The sequence below is a fragment of the Schistocerca serialis genome, chromosome 1 (assembly GCF_023864345.2).
Source record: "Schistocerca serialis cubense isolate TAMUIC-IGC-003099 chromosome 1, iqSchSeri2.2, whole genome shotgun sequence".
Taxonomy (NCBI): Eukaryota; Metazoa; Arthropoda; class Insecta; order Orthoptera; family Acrididae; genus Schistocerca; species Schistocerca serialis.
Window position 1 is genome coordinate 962,851,198 of NC_064638.1, and position 26,287 is coordinate 962,877,484.

Below are 26,287 nucleotides of genomic sequence, written 5' to 3' on the forward strand. Positions count from 1 at the left end.
TTTACAGTGTACAGTTTTGTCTTCATCTTACAAAGACTCATGAAGTTTTGAGTAAATAAAAATGACTTGTTGGTATCAGAAATTGACAATTATGATCATACAATTAAGAACATAGTAGTATAACATTATTTGAGTTCTTTTTTGATATCTGCTAATTTGCACTGTGGGTAACACATGCTACTAATGAACATGTGTATGCAGGTAGCAAAAGAACAATCTAACTTTATGAACACAATGCCCAAGCAAGTTCAACAGAAGGCAGCTTCTGAATCTATACAACTAAAAGATTGTCATGATTTGATGATAATTTGACACCATGCATAATAAATGTACAGCCCACATGCAGGCTAGCTTCTGTACCTCAAAGTACACTGTCAGTCCTAGTATGGTAGCTCTGACATACCCAGGAAACTTTTGTATGTGAACACTGTCCACAGTGGATCCACTTGCTATGGTATGGCAGTTTGAACGCAGTATTGAGGCCAAAGGTCCCAATTGGCAGGTACTGCACACTTGATGACTGGAGCTCTGACTGTGCAGACACTTGCATGGCTGGTGTTAAGCCTAGAGAACCATAGAAGGTGTGCTGTGATATCAACTGATTAGTGAGCAGCTTGACAGTGTCCCATAGGGAGCTGGCCTATGGAAGAATAATATTAAATCATGATAATGGCACATGACCCGCAGAGGTTAGCTAGTGATAATGATACCAGCATTGTATATTGTAAACGTAGCATCATGAGGTACCACGGTAGGTGCTGGGAGCATGATATGGGGTTGGGTAGCTGGCAGCTTGGAAAGACGGAAACCTGTGATACACTGTTGTGTGGTTGGCAGCTGGGTCATAAGCTCCAGCTGAGGTTACAGCATTCATATTTCCTACAGAGGAGATGGCAGAGCCTTCGTAATGGGGTCGGCAGCTATGACATAGGTGACAAGAGGATGACAAAAGGATGTGGCATCCCTTCTTCCGTAAGGGAGAGATGGTGTGGCACCATCGCGCAGAAGAAGCACCTCCCAAAGGAAGTGGGTTGGTGGATCCAGGAACGGGTGCCAGTGGTGGCAGAGACATGAATTCAGAATCTGGGCTGGACACTGGCTGCATATCGGTGTTCGCAAAGAAAGGGAAGGCCACACAGTGTAGAACAGGTTGGAGCAAACCTGGGAAAAAAAAAATGGTTCAAATGGCTCTGAGCACTATGCGACTTAACTTCCGAGGTCATCAGTCGCCTAGAACTTAGAACTAATTAAACCTAACTAACCTAAGGACATCACACACATCCATGCCCGAGGCAGGATTCGAACCTGCGACCGTAGCGATCACGCGGTTCCAGACTGAAGCGCCTTTAACCGCACGGTCACACCGGCCGGCAAACCTGGAAAAAAAGAACTCAACAAGGTCATTGTCGAGAAAGGGCGACTGTGCTGCCAAAGGTGGCATGGCCAGGCTTGTGGCAATACTTTCCAGATGAGAGGACAGTAGCTCTGGGGAAGTCCAACTGATGTCCTGTGGAGGGTGCCCCGAATATGAGAAGCACTCATGTTGTGGGGAGTAGGAGGCATACAATTATGTGACTATCATTTATAAACATTGAAGGGTTGCAGGATTTAGTCAGCAAGTTTGTAATTTGAGTGCTGCATGCTTCATATTACAGTAATCTGTGATGAATGGACATGTGGGTTGCCTCATGACTGAAGTTTCATTATTTACAGGTTCTTCCAGTCTGGTCTTATGATAAAAGTTAATTTATGTAATATATCTTTATAAAGTATTTTGGAATAACTTGATCTATCTGCATTCTATGTGGGTATGCAGTCTCTAAAGAGTTTTTATCTAAATATTTCAGTAATACAGATATTTAACTATATTACTTTTAATAAATGATCATTTGTCACTTTGTCTGGCAAGTTTTGATTCTCAAGAGATGAGGCTCTTCAATGACACCACAGCATCAGAAGCATAATTGCTAGATTTATGCAGGTCTCTTTGAGAGTTACTCTTCTCCGTACACTCAGTGAACACTGTGTAGATGCTGGCATAAATATGACTGTGAACTTTATAAGTACACAGAAGAACCACAGTCATGATGTACTTCATTTGTGGCATTTTCTATTACTGTTGTGCAGAAATCTAGAGACTTAGTCTTCAAGGCTGCAAGTGGATCTTTAAAGTCAGTAAAATGTTCAGAGTTGCAAGTTCAAACATTTGGATATACTGTACATAAGAAATGTTATATTAACATAATTATTGTGGGGGTAATTTAATGTTGTAGAAAGTATGAAATTTTAGTTTACTTTGCTCATAAAAGTTTCACAACTTTCTGTGTGCATGATTTTTTTTAATTTGCATGTTTTTTTAAGTGCATGTGTTTAAGAGCATGGATTTTTATGTGCATGATTCTGTTGTGTGCATGTAATTGTGCTTGCTCGTACACATGTGATACAGAAGTGTAATGTTGTCAGCAATTACAGTAAATTATTCTTTTAACCCATATTTGATTAACAAGTATTTTATTTTGCTTTTCTATGAATAGGTGTGGACTGGAAATCTCTGACCATTCCTGCTTGCCTTCCCATCACAACGGATTATTTTCCTGATAAACGAAGCCTGCAAAATGATTATGTTGTGTCTGACTACACGCTTTTGCCTGATGATGTTAATGCTGATTTTGCTCAACAGAGGGCAATATATAGGAAACCATTAACTACACCAGAAGTGTTTCGGGAGCTTGTCTCACAGAGGCTCGCACAGGTTAGATAATTATTCAGTTTGTAATTGTTTGATTCTTAATGTTTCTTTATGCCTTGTGTACAAAATTACTAATTTTACAGTATAACTGAAAGTGATGCAGGATGTTGACTGCATGATGGGCAGTAGTGGTCTTACCATGGAAGCACAACTGCTAGTTGACAATCTACAACTTTTTGCCAAGAACTCGATTTGCATTTCTAGTATTGATTGCTCACATTTACTTGATCCCTGAGAGCATAAGATGTTGGGAGCAGAAGCTTGTGGTCGGCTCATAGTGCATTGTTTTCTGAGACAAGCTCTGCCTCCACCTCCCAGAGCAGTCAGCTTACACATTATAAAATAAACAAATGTGCAGTAGGTTAATACATTGTAGAAATGTCACAAATGATGATGGCGAGTCACTATAAGGATCAGGTACTACCTTCTTGATCATATTTGTAAATAATAGTAACAATCACTACACACACTACATGGATCAACACTATATTCACAATGGCTATTTTTAGGGTGCACAATACTGTTATGTTGCTAATGTTGGCAGTGAGCATAAACATTCGAGAGTGGCATGAATTCAGCTGACTTCCACTGACCACAGAGAGGCCAAAATAAAGTGTGCAACCAGTTCATGCTGCTGTGGCATTTTATATCTCGTTGGGACTCATGACAGTTACTGTAGGAAAATTTCACAACTTTGCTATGAATCAATAATTATGAGCAGTCAAAAGTGGTGCAAATAAATATGGAACTACAATCTTAACTGCTTCTGCTTTCAGATGTGTGTTTCATTTAGTTACACAATGTTTGAAAGTGTTGTCATTATCCAACAGTGAATTTATTGCATCCTTTTACAATAACAGAAACTCCAGGATGGAAACGACGATCGAGAATGAAAAAACAGAACCATTCATCTGTAAGTTGCTGGTGACTGACACACAACGTACATCATCACAGAGATTGTACCAGCTTTTGAGCCTCTCCCATTTTTTAGTGTGTATGTAAGTTACACACACTTACATATGTTAAACTAGGAAAACATTGGTCGCTTGAAAACTAGTGGTGTGTCTGTGATGCTACTTATTTCTGTGTGCCATGTGTCAGTCACATACAGGTGAGTGTCTGCATTGGCCCATTTTTATCAAGAAATTATTACAGCTGGCTATTGGATTTTTAACCCTACACAAATCCTTTCATCTTTCAAAATTCACATACAAGTAACGTGAAAAATAATGACAAGAAGTGCAGAGGAGAGGAGGATACTGCATACTTACCAGTTTTTAAACCATGTGTGCCTTTTGAGCTAGACATATGGTAAGCTCCTTGGGGAGACTGTTTGCTCATGACTGACCATTTCATTTAATGAGCCTGTGGTTCCTGAACTCAGAAGCTGGTTAACACGCAGCAAGCTCTGTGCATGCTTTACTATGCACCAGGGGGTTTGACTGTAGAAGGGTATGTTGTTCGTTTTTAATATGATCACTGTTAACCATTAGTGAAACATTGCCAGCTGAAGAGCTCTTTCAGACTTTACCACATGTTTGTTTGTTAGTTTGTCTGTATTGTCTTCCCATTCCCCTTGCCCATTGGGAATCATCTAAATTTTTAAATAGTTCACATATTCAGGTTCCTTTCATTACTAGCACTGGCAGTGCACATTGCAGAGACACATTCTGTTTGGCCAGAGATAACTTAGTGCTGCAGACATATTTCTCTCTCAAAAGTTTTGGTTATGATGTTCAGGCAGCTGTTGTTCACAAGATTGTGGAACTATTAACTGAATAGTTTCCTTGTATATCTTCATAAATGCTCTTAAATCTAAACAAATTTTCATTTTTCTCCTTTTATAAGACTGTGGCTATCAGTTGTCTTCTCCACAATGCATAGTTCCCCTTTTTTCTTTACCTCACAAGCTTTCAAAGAGTATCTTCCTCTCCACTCTTATTTAAATATTTTTATATCATTTTCATCAAAAATAAATAATTTCATACACTTGATATATATTTTTACATGAAAAACAAACCAACAGGACCATTCAGGTGATGTTAAAATTTATTTTGCCACTATCGTAAAAATAGTGTCTCAGTTACAAGGATGTGAATATTCTGAGTGTAACTACATAGCTCAGCTGAACAGAAAAAAATATTCAGTCAATTAGCACAGAAATACAACAGTTGCCTTTGCACTTCCATGCCTTTGAGTGGCATCACTTTCTTTGAGAGAGAATTCTTGAGAGACCACTGTACCCCAGTAGACAGCAGTTGGCAGTGTAATTCATCACCTGCTTGCCCTTTGGCCTCAGCCCCTGTCACTGGTTGCATACATGATGCCTAGTTTTACTGATATCAAGTGCAACTAAGTAGGTCAGGAGTCCACTGCACGCAGGAAGTGGCTACTACACAGATAATGGAGGCTGTGTGGAGGGGACTGGGCGGCTTTTTATGTTAGAAGGCCTAGAGAAAGCGCAGAATGGGCTTCAGTGTGAAAGGATGCAGGGGAACACAAGAAGAGGGTAGACACAGGAACAGCCAATATTTCAACTTTAAAATGTTGTAGCCCTTGTTGGAAAACAACCAGAATTCCAGATGCTAATAGAAAGCACTGAATCTTAAATCATTATAGGTATGAAAAGCGATCTAAAGCTGGAAATAAGTTCAGTCAGAATTTTTACAAAGGACATAAACACGTTCAGAAAGGATAAATTAAATACCATTGGTGATGGAGTGTTTATTGCTGTTAGAAGTAATTTACCTTATAGTAGAAGTGAAGTAAATAGTTCTTGTGAGGTGGTATGGGTAGAGGTTATACTTGACAACCAGAATAAATTAATAATTGGTTCCTTTTACCAACCTGCCAATTCAGATGATACATGTGCTGAACAGTTCAAGGAAAATGGGATTGTCATTTCAAATAGCTACCCCACTTGTACAATTATAGTGGGTGGTTACTTCAATCTACCCTCGATATTTTGGCAAAAATAGATGTTTAAAGCTGGCATAGACTTAAAATGACATCCAAAATAGTACTGAATGCCTTCTCAGAAAATTATTTTGAACACCTAGTTCAAAAGCCCACTCTGAGTGTAAATGGTTGCAGAAACATGCTTAACCTCTTAGCAACAAGTAATCCTGACCAAATACGGAGCATCATGATAGATATAGGGATTAGTAACCACAAGGATGTTGTAGCTAGACTGAATAACATAACATCCAAATGCACCAAAAATAAATGTGAAATACGTCTGTTTAAAAAAGCAGATAAAAAATTGCTTGACACCTTCCTAAGAGACAGCCTTCACTCCTAATCTGACTGTAAGCTTAGACCAGATGAGGTTTTAATTCAAAGATATACAGTCAACAGCAATTGAGAGATGTATACCAAACAAACTAACAACCGATGGACTGACCCGCCATGGTACACAAAATAGGCCAGAACACTATTGCAGTAGCAATGGAAAAGTATATCAGATTTAAAAGAATGCAGAATCCCTGAGATTGGCAATGTGAGGTGCTTTTAATAGTTTCCACAATGAAACTCTGTCTCAAAATCTGGCAGATAACCCCCAGAGATTCTGGTCATATATAAATTACACCAGTGGCAATATGCAATTAATACCTTCATTGTGCAATAACAATGGTGATGTTATTGATGACAGGGCCACTACAGCAGAGTTACTAAAGATGGTTTTCCGAAATTCCTTCACAAAAGATGATGATGTAAATATTCCAGAATTCAAATCAAGTACACTGCCAATCAGGCTCCTTTCAGAATATGCTGATGCAATAGTTCCATACTTAGCAGTTGTATACATCCATTTACTCATAGAAATATCCATACCCAAAGCCTGGAGAGTTGCAAAAATCACACCAATACCTGAGAAAGGAAATACAAGTAATCCACAGAATTACATACCCATATCAGTAACATCAATTTGCAGTAGAATTTTGGAGCACATACTGTGGTTGAACATTATGAAGCACCTTTAAGAAAATGAGTTATTGACAAATAGCCAACATGGATTCAGAACATATTGTTTTTATGAAACACAACTAGCTCTTTATTCTGACAATGTAATGAATGCTATTGACAGGGGTCATAAAATTGATTTCATATTTTTCGATTTTCAGAAGGCTTTTGACTCTATTCCTAATTAAATTGGATGTTGTGTGACTGGATTTATGATTTCCTGTCATAAAGGTCACGGTTTGTAATAATTGACAGAAAGTCATTGAGTAAAACAGAAGTAATATCTGGTAATCCCTAAGGAAGTGTTGTAGGCCCTCTGTAGATCTTGATCTACATAAACAATTTAGGAGGCAATCGAGCAGCCTTCTTGTTGTTTGCAAATGATGCTGTGGTTTACTATCATGTAAATTCAATAGATGATCAGAACAAATTGCAAAATGATTTAGACAATATGTCTGTATGGTTCAAAAAGTGGCAATTGACTCTGAATTATGAAAAATGTGAAGGCAGCCACATGAACACTAGAACAACCTGCTAAATTTCAGTTACATGATAAATCACAAAATCTACATGCTGTAAACTCAAATAAATATGTAGGGATTATAATTATGAGTAACTTAAATTGGAATGGTCTTAATAGATAATGTTGTGGGGAAATAACACCAAATAGTGTGATTTATTGGCAAATAAATATGTAGGGATTATAATTATGAGTAACTTAAATTGGAATGATCTTAATAGATAATGTTGTGGGGAAATAACACCAAATAGTGTGATTTATTGGCAGAACTCTTAGAAAATGTAACAGGTCTGCTAAAGAGACTGGTTACAGTAAGCTTGTCCACCCTCTTCTGGGTCACTGCTGTGCAGTTTGGGATTCACTTCAGATAGGAGTGATGTAGGGCATTGAAAAACTTCAAAGAATGGTGACTCATTTTGTATTATTGCGAAATAAGGGAAAGAGTGCCATGGGTATGATATCTTCTCATGAAATTTCAATCGATAACTTTCTCCTCAGAGTGTGAAAATATTTTGTTGGCACCCACCATCATCGGGAGAAATGGTCGTCATAATAAAATAAAAGAAATCTGAGCTCCCACAGAAAGATTGAAGTGTATGTTTTTCCCATTCACTGTTAGAGTGTGGAATGATAGAGAAGTAGCTTAAAGGTGGTTTGATGAACCATTGCTAGGCACTTATTTGTGAATTGTGGAATAATCATGTAGATGTAGACACCTCAAATGAAATAAAACAGTAAAAAGTATTAGAACAGATCTTTAATATGTAACATCAATATTACTGTTGTTGATATAAGTGGCTGCCCATTACAATACTAAACATGTTTTGGGCAAGATGTTCAGGTACCTATTGTGTATGGTACTGCAAGTATTGCAATGGAAGATGTAGTAAATAAGACAGACAGATACCCAGTTCAGTACTGCACTAAAAATGCACTGATATTACAGTAACTTTTTACAGTGATTAGCGGCCATCTTTCTTTGTTAGGTCAAGAGTGTTGGAGTATCCAGAGTTGCTGTTAAAATGTCAAGGACTCTGTTGTTGCTGTAGACAATCATTGTTAATGCATACAGGACAGAAATAATGAACGCCATCTCAAAGGGCTGGCCCATGGGGCTTGTGTGTGATCCAGACTGAAGGCTATGTTCTAGAAGTTGCAGTGGAAGTGGCCTTGTGGTGTGTGTAGTGTATTCTTTGCTGTATGTGGTGATTTGTGATGGGCAATAAAAAATAATTGTAATAATACGTTCCATGACCTACAGGATTGATGACAGTCTTAAAGTGTTCTTAGCAACTAATGAAACTGTGAACTTACAATTGAAAAGCAAACTATCCAAGTAATGTAATGATTGAAAGACACACACTGATAACATGTCTGGGTGTTTTTCTCGATGAACATAACAACTTTACTTGCCATGTAGAGGAGGTGTCTAGAAAGGAAATAATGTTAATGCATACATTTATCAACATTACATATTGTCAGTTCTGACTTTGCTTAAAAAATACCATTTCATGTCACCGAACTATTAGCATTGCCTCTCATGTGTACAGTACAAGTGCACAACCTAGTAGATAACAGCTCATAAAATCAGATTCAGCACCCATATGAGTGCAGCATGATATGCTACTGAAATCAACGCCTGCTGCATGGAATTCTTGGGATTGTGGCCAGTATGAAAGAAGAAATACAAAATTGTATTTTGAAACTGTGAGGGAATGGATGGGACACTATCATAGGTAGAAGAGCATAGGAGATTCTCCATAACATTAGGAAGAGGTTAAGACTGAGATTCCTCAACCTGTCAGGTAGTCTGGTCCACCGTCTTACCTGTATAAAATCAAGAGAGAGTGAAATAACACATGGCCTGATGGGTGTGCAAACACACTGGAGCATACATTGTGGGACTATGAGCTCTAAAAAGAGGCATTATATCACAGTCATCAGTAAGTTATCAATCCATAAGTACTGCTGAGGAGTGAAACGACTTGATGCACCATGGACAGTATAGCAGCTGCAACATCTGATGAGGCCAAGGAAAAAATTCAACCACACAAGCAATTTGATACTTTCTCAGCCAATCAAAAATCCATGCAGGTGACTAGAACATAGTTGAAATAAGCATCCCCTGAAGGAAATCATTTGCTAAGTAATCCATTGAGTTAGTGTGTTTTCTGAAACATTGTGGTTTTTAATAGAATGGAAAAATAATAGGCATTATTACACTTCTTTTAGTGTATATTTGCCAATAGATTATACATTGTGAGTATGATTTTTGTTATTAATTTATCTTATAACTTGCCCTTAAGTTGCTGAAAACTAAGAAACCAATCTGATACGCTGAAATACGTTTCTCTGTGAGTGATTTGTACATTATTTATCTTCTGTCTTATTTGAAAATATCTGAAAACCTAGATCCCCCCCCCCCCCCCCCAAAAGCTTATCTTCTCATGTGAAATACTTTTCAGCAGGAAGTCCTTTTCGTCTGTGTTCCTCATATTACATAGTGCATTACATAGCATAGTAACTTTAAAAAATTAAATGTTATTTTGGCACATTTTAAATAATTATCATGTAGTGCATTTACAAACCTTTGTTTTACACAGGGCTTTCAGTTGATTGTGTTAAACAACCAGGTAACCAGTAAACAAGTTCAGACTCCAGGAAATAATGCTACCCCAGTCTCTGCAGGTATTAGTTCTGTTGTGATGACACGCACTACAGACACAATCAAAACAGAGGAGCATTTTTTGAGTATTGGTCGCATGTTTCATAAAATTTCCCTCTGTGGATCTGCAATTACTGTTACAAGATACAGGCCAAGGTAAGTAGAATACAAAGTAGAAGTTTACTCTCGCATAGAAAACAATTTGAAGTCTTTGATATAATGTACAGGAGACCCACCAAAACGAAACAAATTTTCTTTCAGTTTTTCTTAAAAGGTTGACTGCCACACAAAGGTACAAGGAAAGCACTGGTTTATTAGTATAGCATGCTTCCAAGGTTGACACATACTTGATGCAGCTGTATAAACATATTAGGGCCAATGTTTCCCATTACAGTAGAAAACTGTTGCATTGAGAACAAAATTAATTTAACACATTAAGTGACAAGACTGTTTTGTCTTGCTTATCATTTGGCCTGGTAGATAAGATTTCATCAAAATCAGTTTGTGGCAGGGGATCTGTTTATGTTACAACAAAACAGTAAAAATATTGTAGAACTATTTGATGTTTATATTCATTCAGTTTTCTGTAGTTCTTGGTCCAGTGCAGACATGCCTCTATCTTTAGTTTTGAGTGCGAAAGTGACAGTAGTGAAATTATTTCTGCTCATAGAGTGGTTGTGTTTTGGTTGGAGCATGGTACAGGACCATTGGATAAACAAAGGGTCAAGTGATTGATTGAGTTCAGTGACATTTACACAATTCACTTTTAATACACATATAACAACATATTTCGAAGCAGTATCATACGGGTAGAAAACTGTTAGAAAACAATCATTTTACAAAAAACAATAACCTACTGTTGCAAATCAGCACAGTAGCAAAATTAATTTAGATTTCAATAGCATGTGACTCTTATCCCACTGAGGTAAGAATTGGGTATTAGTTTTGGTAATACCTTAAACAATAAATTCTAGAATGACCACTGTTATTAAATTTAGAAAAAAAAAGTGAGAAGTCACTTAACCAAAAACCAACACCAGCTACCTCATACCAAGGTTTTATCTTCAAGTTATTTAATGCTGACATTTCTAAAATCTGCTTTAGTTAAAAGACTTAATATTGGCCACTTGGCAATTTTACCATATTTAACAAAGAAACAATCTAACCATAAGCATTCTCTCTCTCTCTCTCTCCTTCTCTCTCTCTCTCCTTCTCTCTCTCTCTCTCTCTCTCTCTCTCTCTCTCTCTCTCTCTCTCTCTCTCTCTCTCACTCTCGCTCTCACTCTCTCCCCAGTCATGTAGATAGATATTTAACCTTTTCTTAAAAGCAAATGTGTCATTTATTACTTTTAGCCAGAATAGGACAACATGTAAAGCAATTTATCCTGACCTGCAGTTTTAGGCTAACAGGTATTCAGAGAGTGCTCAATGGGCAATATTTAACAGGGAGGCCACAACGAATGCCTCGGTACATATTATCAAATATCAAAGGCTATAAGAAGCAGTTCCTTTCCTTATTCAACAGTTAGTTTGGATCTCTGGCAGCATGCCTTGACATCCAGTCCTTTGGCATGAACCTCAGAGCTCCTTTCAAAATACAGAATATATCATCATCTCAGATTGCACCCAGGGTTTCCACAGGTTCTGGAAATCAGGGAATATCAGAGAATTTCAAACGCATCAGGGATATCAGGGAAATTTGAAAAAACACTGAAGAATCTTGTTTTCGTGTCAGTAGATGAAATGGTTTCTTTACTGAGGCGTCACGCATCATCGCTGACTGGGTGCAGCTGAGTACATTCGTCGCTTCCCTACTTCCCTCATTACTACTGCTCCTCCTCTTCCTACCACTCACCTCAGCTTGCAGTCAGTGCTGCCACTACTTCTTGCCACTAGCCTAGCAGCTGCCTAGCAGAGGCAGGGAGGCTTGAGGAGTGGTTTGTTTGGATCTGAGACTGTAGATGCAGTGGCCAGAGACAGTGGTCATGTGTGCATGAGTTGTGTCCGAGTGATTATGTGAATGTGTGTTTGCACTTGTTTTCTGACAAAAGCTATGGCTGAAACTTTGTCAGTGTGTGTTTGACTCTTCTATGTGGCTCTCTTCAGCTCAGCAATTATCTTTATGGCGAGTTGCTACCTATCCTCATTATTATTGAGTCTCAGAGTATTTGAAAAATTTCTGTGTTGCATGGATTGATCACCATGGTCTCATTTCATCAACATGCTGTCTGTGGCTCCTGAATAGCTGGTGACATGATTGGATTTCCGTGACGGGCCAAAACTGCAGGCTGTTTCTGCGGGTATCTGTAATGGATTGGGCATGCCAATCTGAAGCCATTCAGTTCGTGCTAATGTGCAGCCCCTGCCCATCGGATGTAGTCTCACCGATCTGCCCGCAGGCTGAGTGTGATTGTGTGTGGCATAATTCCGCGAATTCTCATGGTTTATCCATGGACCCAGGACTGTGGTGCTCCTCAGCAGGCCAGAGACCATGGACAGTAGATTTCAGAAATTGTGACTGTCTCACCACAAGTATATTGTGCAGTGTGGCATTTTATAGGGATTTTATTTGTTCTAGTACATTTTGGCTACTTCAAAAGTAGTTTGTATGTTAGAAGATATGGACAATAAGAAGAAGAACATTGTGTCAGTTGCTGGCAGTTTTTGCGCTATGTACTCATATATTTCCCAAAAGAAAAGTCACACAATACCTGTAAGATAATAGATATAACGCAGTGGGCAATAACCAAGAATAATGAGCATAGTAGAACCAACATTTTATTGGCTTACTTTCTCCATCTAAAAACATTTCATTACAAAAGATGTTGGTGTTACTACTTAAGGTTTTTGCTCCCATCAGGAAACGCCATCTGCTTGCAAGTTTTTTTTTTATTTTTTATTTTTTATTTTTTTTAAAAAGATATTTCCTTGTTTGCATTATTGTTTCTTGTGCTGAAGTTGCAAAGACATGTTGCCAACTTACAGCTTAACTTACCCTTGAGATCTTAAAATTTGTCATGCTGAAACTTGTGTGGAAATCAGGGAAATATCAGGGAATTCCACTTGGGGAAACTTGTGGCAATACTGGCATCTAAAAAGGACAGTGTTAGATGCAACCAACACACAATATACTGGCACAGCCACTTCCAATAATAAATAATGAGCCTCAGAACCAAGTCAGTTGGCATACATCAATGTCAAAACGCAACATCACCTTAGCTAAGAGAGTATATTAATGAAACAAGCATGTTCCACCTCAAACTGAGGCCTCAGAATCAGTGTAGAGGCACAAATTTGTATTACATGAAAGCACGAAACAGACGAGTCATCTACAAGTGCCAGGTTGTAGGTGAATGAAAGAAAGAAATTGTAGTGACTTGGCCAACTGTACACAGTACCTGAATAGCACTACACAATCCAAATGCAATATATTTTCACACACTCTGCTCATGGTCCAACCATCCATCACTATGCAGCATGAGGCAGCTTACTTTCTCTTCGCACAGGCACTACAGAAAAACCAACTGCCAACTCACTACACCAGACAACATCCTGATGGGCAGCAGCAACTTCTACCTCCTAGCACATGTGGCTGCCATCCTCTCTGTGCTTGTTTCACTTTCTGAACTCCGCACTCGGCTATATAAACTACTACTAGCCAGAGTGGTCACAAACACAGTTGGGAGGAAGTATGACCAACATAGGTGGCTAGTGCCAACCTAGACTCATGGTGATGGACACAGCATATTGCCATCAAAGGAAGAGGAGGGGAATGTTAAAGAAGGGCATGATGTCAGAGCTGACCAACCTAAGTTTATACCTTCTACCAGTCTTTCAGGGCTTAGAACTGAAAACTTAAATATAAGATCAAATGTAACAATGGACACCTACTATGAACTATTTGTGCTGGATAAATTGTTTGAGGAAACTGCTGAACAAACAAGCGTACATGCCTCACAGAAATTGTAAGAACTACCATCCTTATATTTATATTGACCCCTTGAGACTGCACATGTGCTAACATTTCTGGAAAAAATTTGTCCAGAAGGAGATTTGAAATGTTACTGAGAATGATACATTTTGCAGACAGCAGGGGCAGTAGTGGTTCCAGTCGTTTGCTCAAAATACATCCACTTTGCGACAGGTACCGTTAGGTAACGCATCATCTTTGTGAACAGGTTCCTCACATCATTTGGAGCCTCTAGTCTGTGCTGACGGTCTTGTAGATCAAAACCAGTTACTGGAATAAAAAAATAAATAATTTATTTCAATTTGGACTCTTTTTTTTTTCTTTTATTAAAATTGGAAGTAAAGTCACTGTAGTTCCACAATGATTTCAGAAATTATTATACACTGATGAGCCCAAACATTATGACTGCCTGCTTCACAGCGTTTTAGCCCACCTTTGTAATGAAAAGAGTAGCAATTCTGCATGACGTGGATGTGACAAGTTCTTGGTAGGTCTCTGTAGGTAAGTGACACCAGATGTCTTAAGCAAAGTTCACACAATTCCCATAAATTATAGACCAATGGTTTGTGAGTGCTGAACTGGCATCTTATAGTATGCCAGATGTGTTCCATTATCTTCAGATCAGACAAATTTGGTGGTGAAGACATTAACATGAGATCACTGATGTGCTCCTCAAACCACTGTAGAGTGATTCTGGGCTTTTGACATAGATGATTATTATGCAAGAAGATGCCAGCACTGTCAGGGGAATATGTCAAACATGACAGGATGCTGGTGGCTACAATGATGTTCATGTCTAGGTGCCACTACTTACTATCACAGTTTAGTGGAAGCCTAAGTGAATGTCTCCCTTAGCATAATACTGTCCCCATAGGCCTGTGTTCATAGTGCAGTGCTTTTTTTCAAACAGCCATTAATTTGAATGATTATGTGTCTGGACATTGACCTGGTTGTAACAAGGAGCATGATTTATTTGATTAGATGTCTCATTTCATTCAACAAATTGCCTGTTGTCTTCTGTCTCATGTTCTTCAGTCAATGTCTGTTTAATGATTTTTCTGATGTTTTACTGGCACAGGTGGCTGACATTGTCAAAACTTTATCTTCCATTGCTGGTGATGGACTGGAGTCAAGTTTGCAGCTGCTGGTTATATATACCTGCTGTGCCAAAGTCTAAAGTCTTTCCCCTGATCATTACTGCTGTGGTTCTCTCCTTGCTACTTTACAATGGTTATTCATTGCAGCACGGGAATCCAGGATCAGTTCACCTTGAGGCTTTCCTCTTTATTGTTGATGTTACTTTCATGTTTGTGGATTTCTTTAGCTTTCCAGAACAAGTGGGTGTGATAGCTCTTCTCTATGTCTTTACACTGTGTTTACACAGTATGTGACTGATTCCATCTGTCACTCTCAGATTGTATGGCAGGAACACTGTACACATTGATTGTCAGAATGCTTTCTAGGTGTAGCGTCTTGCATCTGAGATGCTGCAGTTCACATATTCACCTTGTGCATGTTACAAACATATTAATCATGCCTGTTTTCTGGCTCAGGTTGTGCTTTGACAGTTTGTGAAGGTATTGGTATGTGTGTGACAGTTTTTGTTATACACAGTGACCCAGGTTTTCACCATTCCTTGTAGCTGGTGCATCTAGAAAAGATAGGAGTTGGTCATTTTCTACCTCCATGGTAAATTTCATTTTGGTTTGGAGATTATTCAGGTGTCCAAGGAAGTTGCCGAGTTGTTCCTCACCATTGCTACACACAAAAAAGTTATCATCAATGTATCTGTACAACCACACCTTAGGTTTACAAGGTGCTAAGTCCAGCAACTGTACTTTGAAATGTTCCATGAAGAAGTAGGTCTGACTGGCCTAAGTGGACTACGCATTGTGATGCTTTCCAGCTTTTTGTATAAGTTGCCATTCCACATGAAATAGTTCCTGATGAAAAATGCTAGAAAGAGCTTCAGGAAAATGGAACTGATATATTCCAGAAAATTATTGAGTAGCCCTATGGTGAACAAAGAAATAACATAAAAACTGACCAGGATGTTGTTTGGTCCAAGTTTTAGTTTCTTCAGCTTCTCAGTGAAATATCCCAAGTCCTTCCTATATGTGTTGATCTTTCCCAATTAAGGTTGAAGCAAAAGGCCAAGTGTTTTGCCAGTTCAAATGTTAGTGAGCCAGGAGCGCTTATAAGTACTCTTAATGAAACATTATCCTTATGGATCTTTGGTAGTCCATACTGCCGAGCTGGTGGGTTGTCTATATTGTTCAGTTCTTGTGTACGTTTGCCAACAGAAAAGATGCCTTGATTAACAGATTCATTCTCTGTGAGATCCATTGCAATAGATCTTTGCTTCATTTTCAGTATGTGTTCAGTTCTGATATGCCCTCGATCTCCTGTTCGTAATCTTCAGTCTTCATTAAAATGGTCCCATTCCACATTTCATTTCTTCTACAAACAGTTGGAAGGCATCGCCATGAGTAGTCCACTTCGTCCAGTCGTGGTTGTCAGTTTTATTGAACGTTTCAAAGCATAGGTGCTAGGCTTGAGACCTTGTGAACCTAAGGTGTTGCAGTACAGATACACTGATGATACATTTGTTGTGTGGTGTTGTAGTGAAGAACAGCTTGGTGACTTCCTAAGACACATTAATAGTCTCCCTACCATCATAACATTTACCATGGAGATAGAAAAGGACCATCAGCTGCTGTTTCTAGATGTGCTGCTTATGAGGAATAGTGAAAATGTGGGACACACTGTCTATCAAAAACTGATGCATGAGGACCAATACCTGCACAAATTGTCAAAGCACCACCCGAGACAGAAAAAGGGCTTGGTTAGTATGCTTGTAATGCATGAAAGATGACTATGTGAATCTCAGATACGAGATGCTACACCTAGAAAGTGTTATGAGGAGTAATGGGTACTCTGTTAGTTGAATAACAAGTGTCATACAATTGAACACTCAGCAAAGTGACACATCAAAAGAAGAAATATCGGATACAGCTTTTGTGCCATATGTTCTGAGAATGACGGGCAGAATCTGTTGTATATTGCACAAACACAGCATAAAGACTATTTATAAATTGATAAAGAAGATCAAAGAGCAGCACATATTGGCAAAGGAAAAAAGGGACCCAGTTGGAATGTCGGGAATAACCACATACCATGTATTTGTGGGGGACTCTGTGGTGGAATGACTGGGTGGAATGACACCAGAATCACTGAACATAAGTGGCATTGCAGACTGCGACAAGTGGAGAAATAAGGTGTGGCAGAGCAAGTGTGCTGTGAGACTAAACCCACAGTAAAATTTTCCAATACAGAAGTTCTTGCTGTGGAGATGAATTTTCACTCCTGCTTGTTCAGGGAAGCTATAGAAGTCCACAAACATGACAAAAACTTGAACAAGGAATAGAAAAACCTCAAAATAAATGATCATTGCAGGTAGAAAGTGGAGAACTACAGTGGCAATGACCAAAAAAAAGCCCTGGTACATTGGCATGCAAGGTACATATAATCTGCAGCTGCAAGCCTGACTCTAGTCCGCAACCAGCAATGGAGGGTTAAGTTTTGACAATGCCAGCAACTCAAGCTGGTGAAACATCAAAAAAATTATCAAAGAAACATTGACTGTGGAACCCAAGGTAGAAGCCACTAGGCAATTTGTCAGCTAGTGACCACAAGACTCTTAACTTATAAATTTTGTATGTTCCCATTGGCCCGTGGTACAATATGTTTCCATTGGCCCGTGGTACAATATTGCTGATCTGCTGTTCACTGTAATTTTGACTGAAAAAGTCATTGTATGAACATGGTTACACTTAAGATTTGTCTGCTACAGAGCCCCATGTTTAACAATGTGCTCTGAGTGGTGTGTCCTGAAGCACTTGTACCTGCACCAGCATTGTACTCCGTCATCAGATTTGCCAGAGATCGTTGACTGTATTGCTTTACAGGGTGGGTAGTACTCTGACATCCACATTCTGTAATGAGGCAAGGATGTTAAACATCTTGTCACGTTTCATAGTTATTCAACCACTTTCAGTAAATAGTCATGACAGCAGCATGTCAACAGCCAACCAACTTCTCTCCAGATATGGAAGAGAAACTGCAGCTGCTTGTAGAGGTATCCAGGCAAATACAAGATGCATACACAAAGGAAATGCTGAAATTGAGCAAAACTGTGACTAAAGGAGCGAAGTCGAGTGATGCATTTGTTGTGGTGCAGATAGAGAACTCTGATGCCTAGGAGTTTTAGGACACTTGTTATGCTGCTCAGAGCCCGAAATTTGATACTGGTAGGACGCCCATGAAATCCAGTAAAGAGTTTGCCTAGCCACATGTGGCTTTGCTCAATACAGTCACTCTGGCCCCCAAGAATGTTATTTTAGCTTCAGCTGGTCCCCAGCAGCTTGTATGACCTGCTGGATGATTGCCGCAGATACACTGATATGAAGGTACCGTGGATTGACAACAGGCTGTGCCCATTGGACAAGGGCACACACATGTATCTGCTTTATTTTGATAAATAATTCTGCCTATCTTGTTGTGGCCACCTTCACCTCCGATGAACTCCTGTAGTTCCCATCAGCCCACCAAATGCACAGTATGCGAGTGGCAGAACAGCCACACCCTCCTGATGGCAGAAAGAGTGGCTCCCCACCTCCTAGCAGCATCTGTATCTCTCCAGACTATTATGTATTTGGTGACTGCAGACATCATAATTGAATTATAAAACTGATAAAACTATATTAAATAATAGATGCAATGGCTCTACTTCATGCATAACATTTAATAACATCTAGCACATTTATAGTGGAGTCCAATATGCAGGTGCAGTGTTACCTGTTTAATAGAAATCTATTACACATAGTAAGATGACACCACAGATTTAGTTATGTGCACATTGTAATTACAGTCTCTCAATGTAAGTCAAATGAGTTTGTCTTGCACAATTACAGTATTGTTTTTCAGTGAAAATATGAGAGTATTCTCACCATTTGACCATTGACCCTTTAGATGTTTGTATCTAGTAACACACTCTCTCTCTCTCTCTCTCTCTCTCTCTCTCTCTCTCTCTCTCTCTTTCACTTGATCGGAACTTATTCCATGAAGTAAAAGGAGATGTCGAACAGATATGCTTTTGTTGTGTTTGAAGTTAATTTTATTGTGTATTAAATTCCTTCCATCACTGATTAATTGGTCAAAGATTTTTATGGTAGAATACTGAACTCCTTTCTTCACATACTAAGATTGAGTGAAGGACAGTGTAAGTAATTTTTTCTTTTAACATTATATTCATGAATGTTGATTTTATTTTCAAATTGTGATTGGTTTGTTGACTACAAATTTTTTAAAGGAGTAAATTTAGTTGTAGACCTTTCTCAATACATGTAACTATTTAAAGAAATGTCTGCAAGAGATTTTAGAGTGGACACTACAAATTATCTTTATTACATGATACTGTACATCAAATAGTTTCTTTCTCAATCATAACTTGCTCTAGAATATGATGCCAGAAGACACCAGTGGATGAAAGTAAGAAAAGTAAGCCAACATTTTAATGTTTTTGCCGGTTCAATTTCCTGAATATAGAATATTGTGTTTATTTATTTATTAACTCTCATGTATTACTTCTGAAGGTGTTGTCAGGCTATGTACTGCCTTTTATTTAACTTCAGTGAAAGTCCATTTGCAGAGAACTGGTTTTTAGTTTTCAAGAAAGTGCTCTTTATGTTTTCAAGTGTTGTAAGTTTTCCATTAGGCTTGATTATAATATTTTTTCGATAGCAAAGAGAACTGTTTCTGTTTTTTGGATATATGATGGCAGATTTATATACAACAAGAGCAGGAGTGGATCCAGTATTGATTCCTGTGGCACACATGTAGTAGTAATTGCCTGTTCTTTTTTGCTGTATGCAGTCCTGGGTTTTTCAGTGCTACACCCTGCATACTTTTAATTACCAACAAGACCTCTCACACCATAATATATGAGCTGTACAATCAAATGATTTTTATGAGTCATTGACAGTGTTTTGTCATTTAAATTTTGCATAATCTGATTCATATACTGAAAAACGGCATGCTCTGTAGAGGGACTACTTTGAAACACAAACTGATATGACTATGTATGTTACTTTGAGGTAGTTTTGATACAGTTCCCGTCCATATAATCTTCTTCAATACTTTATAGGGGGTGGTAAGCTGAGAAACTGGTCAGTAATTATTAATATCTGTGTTACTACCTTTCTTGTTTCGGAGTCTTACAATAGCGTAAGTTGTTCATTCAAAAAGTTGTGAGACTGATATCATTCCTCACATATTAGTGCCATCAGTGCAGAAACTATGGTGGTAGCTTGAACTAACAAATGTAAAGTACAGGTTTACACTTGACCAGTCATTTGGGAACAGGCAGTGTTGAGTAGGGGACATGTGGCCCTAGTGTGCCAACATTGTTACTTCACCAATCGGAATGTAGTAACATCTCTAAATGAAGTACTCAAGACATTCTCCTGAATGTTTTGTAGAGGAGAGAAGTATGTGCAAAGTTTGTACCACATACTTTGACTCCCAAACAAAAATGACAATGCATGGACTGGACCGAAATTTAAAACCCAAACAATTTGTTTGTGGAAAAAAATCATCACGGATCAAGAGACTTATTGTCATTAATGCGAACCTGTTATAAAATGACAAAATGCAGAAATTCACATGAAGAGTCAACACTTTCATGACAACTGTGTGTGTGTGTGTGTGTGTGTGTGTGTGTGTGTGTGTGTGTGTGTGTGTGAGCGCGCACTGGGGGGGGGGGGGGGGGGGCGAAGTACTGCATGATGTGTGACTAAATACATGGTTTATGTGTGGAGAACAATATTTTAGTAATTTTCCTGAGATGTTATCAACCCCATGTGGGTTTTTCGTTTTGAGGCAGTTAATCAGATTCTTAAGTGCCATTGCTGTGGCATGACATAGTTGCAATGTCTCTCAATGTTTGTCCTGTTGACACGTTTATTGCAAGTATTTTGTTGTTTTGTTCATGGAACAGTCCATGTCAATCTTCTGAGCTATTCCTAGGAAGACTCTCCTCCAGAATCACAGCTTAACTGAGAACGGGGGAATGTCAGATATGCTACCTGATAATATGTGATTACCTGATGTTCTTGTTATTTATCTACACAAACGAAAATCAATGATACTAAAGAATCACCATAAACTGTAATGCTAGTTAAGAAAATGACCTTTTTATTCATGTGTAAAAATCATCAATGTGCTGATTGTTAATGAAGCAATTTGATATACTTCATATCTCTTGTTGCCTTGAAATTAGGTAAAAAAATAAGAAAAATAAAGAGGGGGGGGGGGGGGGGGGGACACAATATCCCAGTTTCTCGTCACATGCATCGTATCATGATTTTCTGGCTGTGTTGTACAAAAACTAAAGTATTCTCTAAATGTAATCAACAACATTGTCATGTCACATTTATAGGACATTTGTAATTTGATAAGTTGAGGATCAACTATGGAGGAAACAACAAAGAGTAAAGAAATAAAAACAGATTTTACATGTGTGTCTGAAAATCAAAACAGAATACTGTCCAAAAATATTCAGTAAAATAGTTGTAGATACAAGGATGGAAACTGACAATTTAAGAGTGTACCATATGATTCACTTCTCAAATCACCTGAATTTATGGTTAATGGGTCGAAGATCACTGCTAGTTAAGATACGTTCCAAGTAAAATTTTATGTGATGTCCTTACATATCAGATTACCATTAATGTTGTTAATAGTTGATATGGAAAATACAGTGGCTTTGACAGGTGTTTTACTAGGCATGTTCTCTGTTGTCAAAGTTGCAGTGAGACAGAATGGGTAAACTTAAGTTAGCTGCAGGAGATGGCATTTCTTGTAGTGCAGATGGAAACAAAGTAAAAAAATACTAATGTTTCTTTTTCCTTTCCAGTCTTCATTGATAAATTTTTCTTCCTTTCTGAAGTAAGAACATACAAATTCCATAAATTGCAATTGATCTTTTTTTTTGGTACAGTATATCTGCAGCATTCAGAATTTTGCCCTTGTAGAATTAATTGTTGACCAGCCATTCTGTCTGTCTCTGTAATTTTTTAACTGTTTTCTAATTTAATTTTCTGTTTGGTATGAGATTTTTTCATTTTTTAGTATTACGTGTCACATTGTTTTAACTTTGCCTTGCGTCTCAAGAAATGTAAGAACTTTTATTAACCACATACAACAAATTCATAACTTGCAATTCTTCTGTTGTTGGATTTTGTTGATTCAGACATCAAGGAGATGTGAGATTACTATTATTCATCAAGTGAATGATTTAAGAGCTTTTATTAACTTCACAAAACAAACTTGGAGATTGTGATTCTTTCATTGCTTGTGATGTTATCAAGGTGGTGCAAGATGATATTATTATCATTATTCTTCTTGTAGGAGGAAGAGACTTATTTTTCGTACAATGATTTGTGTAACTGTGTTGTTTGTTGCTTTTGCTTTTTTATTAGATATCATCTCTATGTACTATTTTGGTATTATTTTTCAGACATCCTTATCATCCGTTCAAAGTTCATTACCGCTACCGGTTTCATGCCCCACATCATGACACATATGAAATTTCTTGGGTGTCTTTCACAACAGAAAAACTGGAGACATACAATTGGAATTATTTAGATCATTACATATGCACTAGAGGAGATGTTGATTTTGCTCTTGTTGAGGTAGGTATAAAGAACCACGTATTTAAGTTCTTTTTCCATGTTTGTAAAAAAAGAAAAATAAATAAAATAAAAATAAATTATTTTACACTAGACACAAACTTGAGGTGGTATATAATGTTAATGATTTACATTTATTATTAAATTTGTTTTTTCTTTTATGTTCACTACGCACTTATCCATTAGTTTTAATGTTTGATTATTTCTGTGATACAAGTTTATTAAAATCACTGGAATTTATATTGATTTATTGTAAATTAGGGGTATTGGTAGTGAAAAGAGAAATAGCAAATGAGAAAGGCTAAAGGCAATGCAAATGTGGAAATAATTGTATAGAAAATGCAAAATGGCCAGAGGAGGAAAGCAAAGCTATAAAAACATGCATGACCATGGAAAAGAAGGATGCTGCATTTGAGATTTAGGAAAATCTTTGGAGAAAAGAGAAGAAGCTGTATGAACATAATGAGTGCAAATGGCAACTGGAAGATGGAAAGAAAATGTGTAACTATTATTTAATTGAAAGAAATTGGGTGAAAATATTATGGAAAGGGAGGAAATTAGTGAAGATAAGAGGAGTTGGAATAGACAACATTTCCTCAGAATTATTGAGATTTATGGGAGAACCAACTTTAAAAAAGGTGTTCCACCTGGCTAAATACCGTTTAATTCCAAAAAGAATGTACTTGTAATAAATTATTAAAGAAAGTAAAATTGACAGAAGTGAGTATTACTGATCCACCAGTTTAATACATCAGGGTTGCAAAATACTAACAGAGGAATGGAACAACTGGTAGGAGCCCACCTGTGAAGGATCAGTTTGGGTTCATACAAAATGGAGGAACACATAAGGCAATGCTAACCCACTATCTATCTTGAAAGATAGATTTTAATAGGGCAAACCTACGTTGTAGCATTTGTAGATTTAGGCAAAAAGGGGGGAGGGCGGGGGGGGGGGGGGGGTAGAGAGCACTCTATGGTGCTTACTACAATATATTCTTTGTAATGCTGCAGTTGTCAGATGGAAAATAAAAGAGGAAAAAGTTATCTAAAACATACAAAGAAAACAGAGTACAGTTATAAGAGCCAAAGGATGTATAAGATAGGCATTAATTGAAAATGGGGTGAGAGAGATTTGTCGTCAATCCCCCAACCTGTAAAGGAAGCCAAGGAGCAATTTGGCAATGGGGTTAAAGTTCAGTGAGAAGAAATAAAAACCTTAACATTTGCCAGTGGTATTGTAATTCTTATCAGAGAGGAAGAAGGACTTGGAAGATCAGTTGAATGGAATGGATAATGCCTTGAAATGAAGGTGTATGTGGAACACTGACAAAAGTAAAACAATTGTAATTAGCTCATTCAACAAAGCCAAAAAAAGGTTGATTGGGTCAGAAATCATATAGTCACAAATATTTGTACAGTGGTAGGAGGGAGTGCCATAACCAACATAATAAAAATCCTTGACAATGTAATGTAATTTTATAGGTAAAAAGGTCTACAGACCCATTGACAGCATGAGAACACACTCACATAAAGGTTTAACTTATGCAAGCTTTTATAGCCAGTGGCTTCTTCATCTGGCAGAAGGGTTGAAGGGGAAGGAAGAGGGGTGAAGGAAAATGACTGGAGAGGTTTAGGGAAAGGGGCACTGTTTGGTAAAGTGTCCCTGAACCCTGGGTCAATGGAGACTTATCGGACGGCATGATTAGGAAAGTCTTTCCTTCTTATCGGACCCAACCTGAGGTTTTGGGTGACTTTTCATAACTGTACCCCTTTTCCTAAACCCCTTCAGTCAATTTACTTCACCCCTCTTCCTTCTCCTTTAACCCTTCTGCCAGGAGGAGGAGTCACTGGTTTCAAAAGCTTGCATAATTTAAATCTTTTTTTATGCGTGTGTTTTCTCCTACCACCATGTGGTTAGTAGATATTTTAATCTATCCAGTTACATTATATTGTCAAAAATGGATTATTTTCATTATTGTATAATAAAAATCCTGATGCGTGGGGTGTGAGTGTTGAGATGGTGCAGTGTTTAAAGGTCAATTTTTTATGTTTTTCCCACAAAAAGGGTTCTATTCATTTTTTGTCTAGTACTGGTAGTTGCGATTTGGCAGGGGGTGAAAATATTGTAGGTTATTAAAAATATTGTTTTAAAGGTATAAAATTAATGTTTATCTTTAAACGAGGTGGTGTAAAAACAAATATGAAAGGTATGTACCATGTCTAAGAGCAGTACAACCATATTAATGGATAGATTGTGTCCTGTGGGTTGTTACAGGGTGATGGTGAGGGGAGAGGGGGTAGGTTGTGTGAGATAGTGTGTGAGGGAAAGCAGGTTGCGACACTGTTCCCTCCTTCATATACCTGCAGCCAGAAGATTGAACAGGTGATTCCCCATTCTATCTACCCCAATATGTTACAGATAACAATTGCAACATGTTTCAAAAAGCTATATTGAATCTCCACAGTGTGCCTTGCATCTTATAAATCACAAGTGATGCAGTGCGCAGACGTGCCAGAGGGTGTGAGGATGGGGAGTTGTGATGTTTTCTGCAAAATGTGTTAACATGATATGGAATGCAGATAGGAGTTACTAATAACACTAACACAAGAAAAGCATCTGGACAGCATCTACATAAATCCCTGCACATGGTTCTACGCTGTTAGAGAGGAAATTTGTTCTTAGTCATCATATACAGCAGCTTTAGTGTTGTTCTGAGAAAGGCAACTTCCTTCACCATGAATGCTGTTCACTTTACAGTTTTCAGACAGCCAACCATACCTTCCCAGCATTTCCTGTCCAGTTCTGTTATGTGAGGAGACAAAATTAATTCACTAAACTTGTGTTTATATGTTGTAGTTACTTTTTCAGTTTATTTAGTGAGAACTTATTTGCAGTTGTTAAGTGAGTTATTAGGTAAAGAAGCTCAAAAGCTGGAGCACTCAACTATCTACCCCACTGAAGAACTTGTCTCCAGTGTAATATGATATCAGTAAGTATTCAACAACTTCAATTTCATTGTCTCCACTATCATTATCTGGAATACTTTTCATAGCATGTGAGGTATCAAATGCATCACCCCATCCTGCACTCTCCCAACATCTGCAGAGTTCCAGAGGCCTAAATTGGCTCCCTCTACAACAGTAGTAGTTCACTTGGTAGTTGTGGAGCTTTAGATATGTCAACATATGTCAAACCATGCATTAAAGCATACTACTGTTCTAACCTTGAACACGATCACTGCAATTCGATCAGATATATTCACATCCGTCTTGGAAGATATACTGTGAATATGAAGTGGCTTCACTCAGTGCAGTCCTGTCTACAAGTGTGAGCAATTCATGAATGGAAAAGGCTAATACTATCTACCAGTAACACAGATAATGGTGAGAGAAGTGCAGTAGGTTCCTGGCCATTCATTGATTCACCACCAAGTGACTGCAACACAGTTGCATGGCATTACAATGTGCTATCCACTATAGACAGCAACAGGGTGCCACCTTTACCAATCCAATCCCATCCCTTACCCACCAACACATAGGTCGCTGACGTCACACTTACAAATTAAAAGCTTCTCAGCCATTTTACATAAAAACTCACCTAACGACAGCAAATACGTACTCATTTAATAAACTGAGAATAACTGCTCTATATGAACACATGTTCAGTGAA

At 38.0% G+C, this 26,287-nt stretch overlaps 1 protein-coding gene across 1 annotated transcript in view; it reads left to right on the forward strand.

The window, feature by feature from the left end:
- Window positions 1–26,287, forward strand: part of LOC126452593 (GATOR complex protein Iml1) — a 572,541-nt gene that overhangs the window by 239,675 nt on the left and 306,579 nt on the right. The window contains exons 16-18 of the mRNA XM_050091115.1: window positions 2,535–2,752; window positions 9,836–10,053; window positions 22,446–22,620. Of these exons, the coding sequence (XP_049947072.1) occupies window positions 2,535–2,752; window positions 9,836–10,053; window positions 22,446–22,620 (611 nt within the window). The remainder of the gene's footprint in view (window positions 1–2,534; window positions 2,753–9,835; window positions 10,054–22,445; window positions 22,621–26,287) is intronic.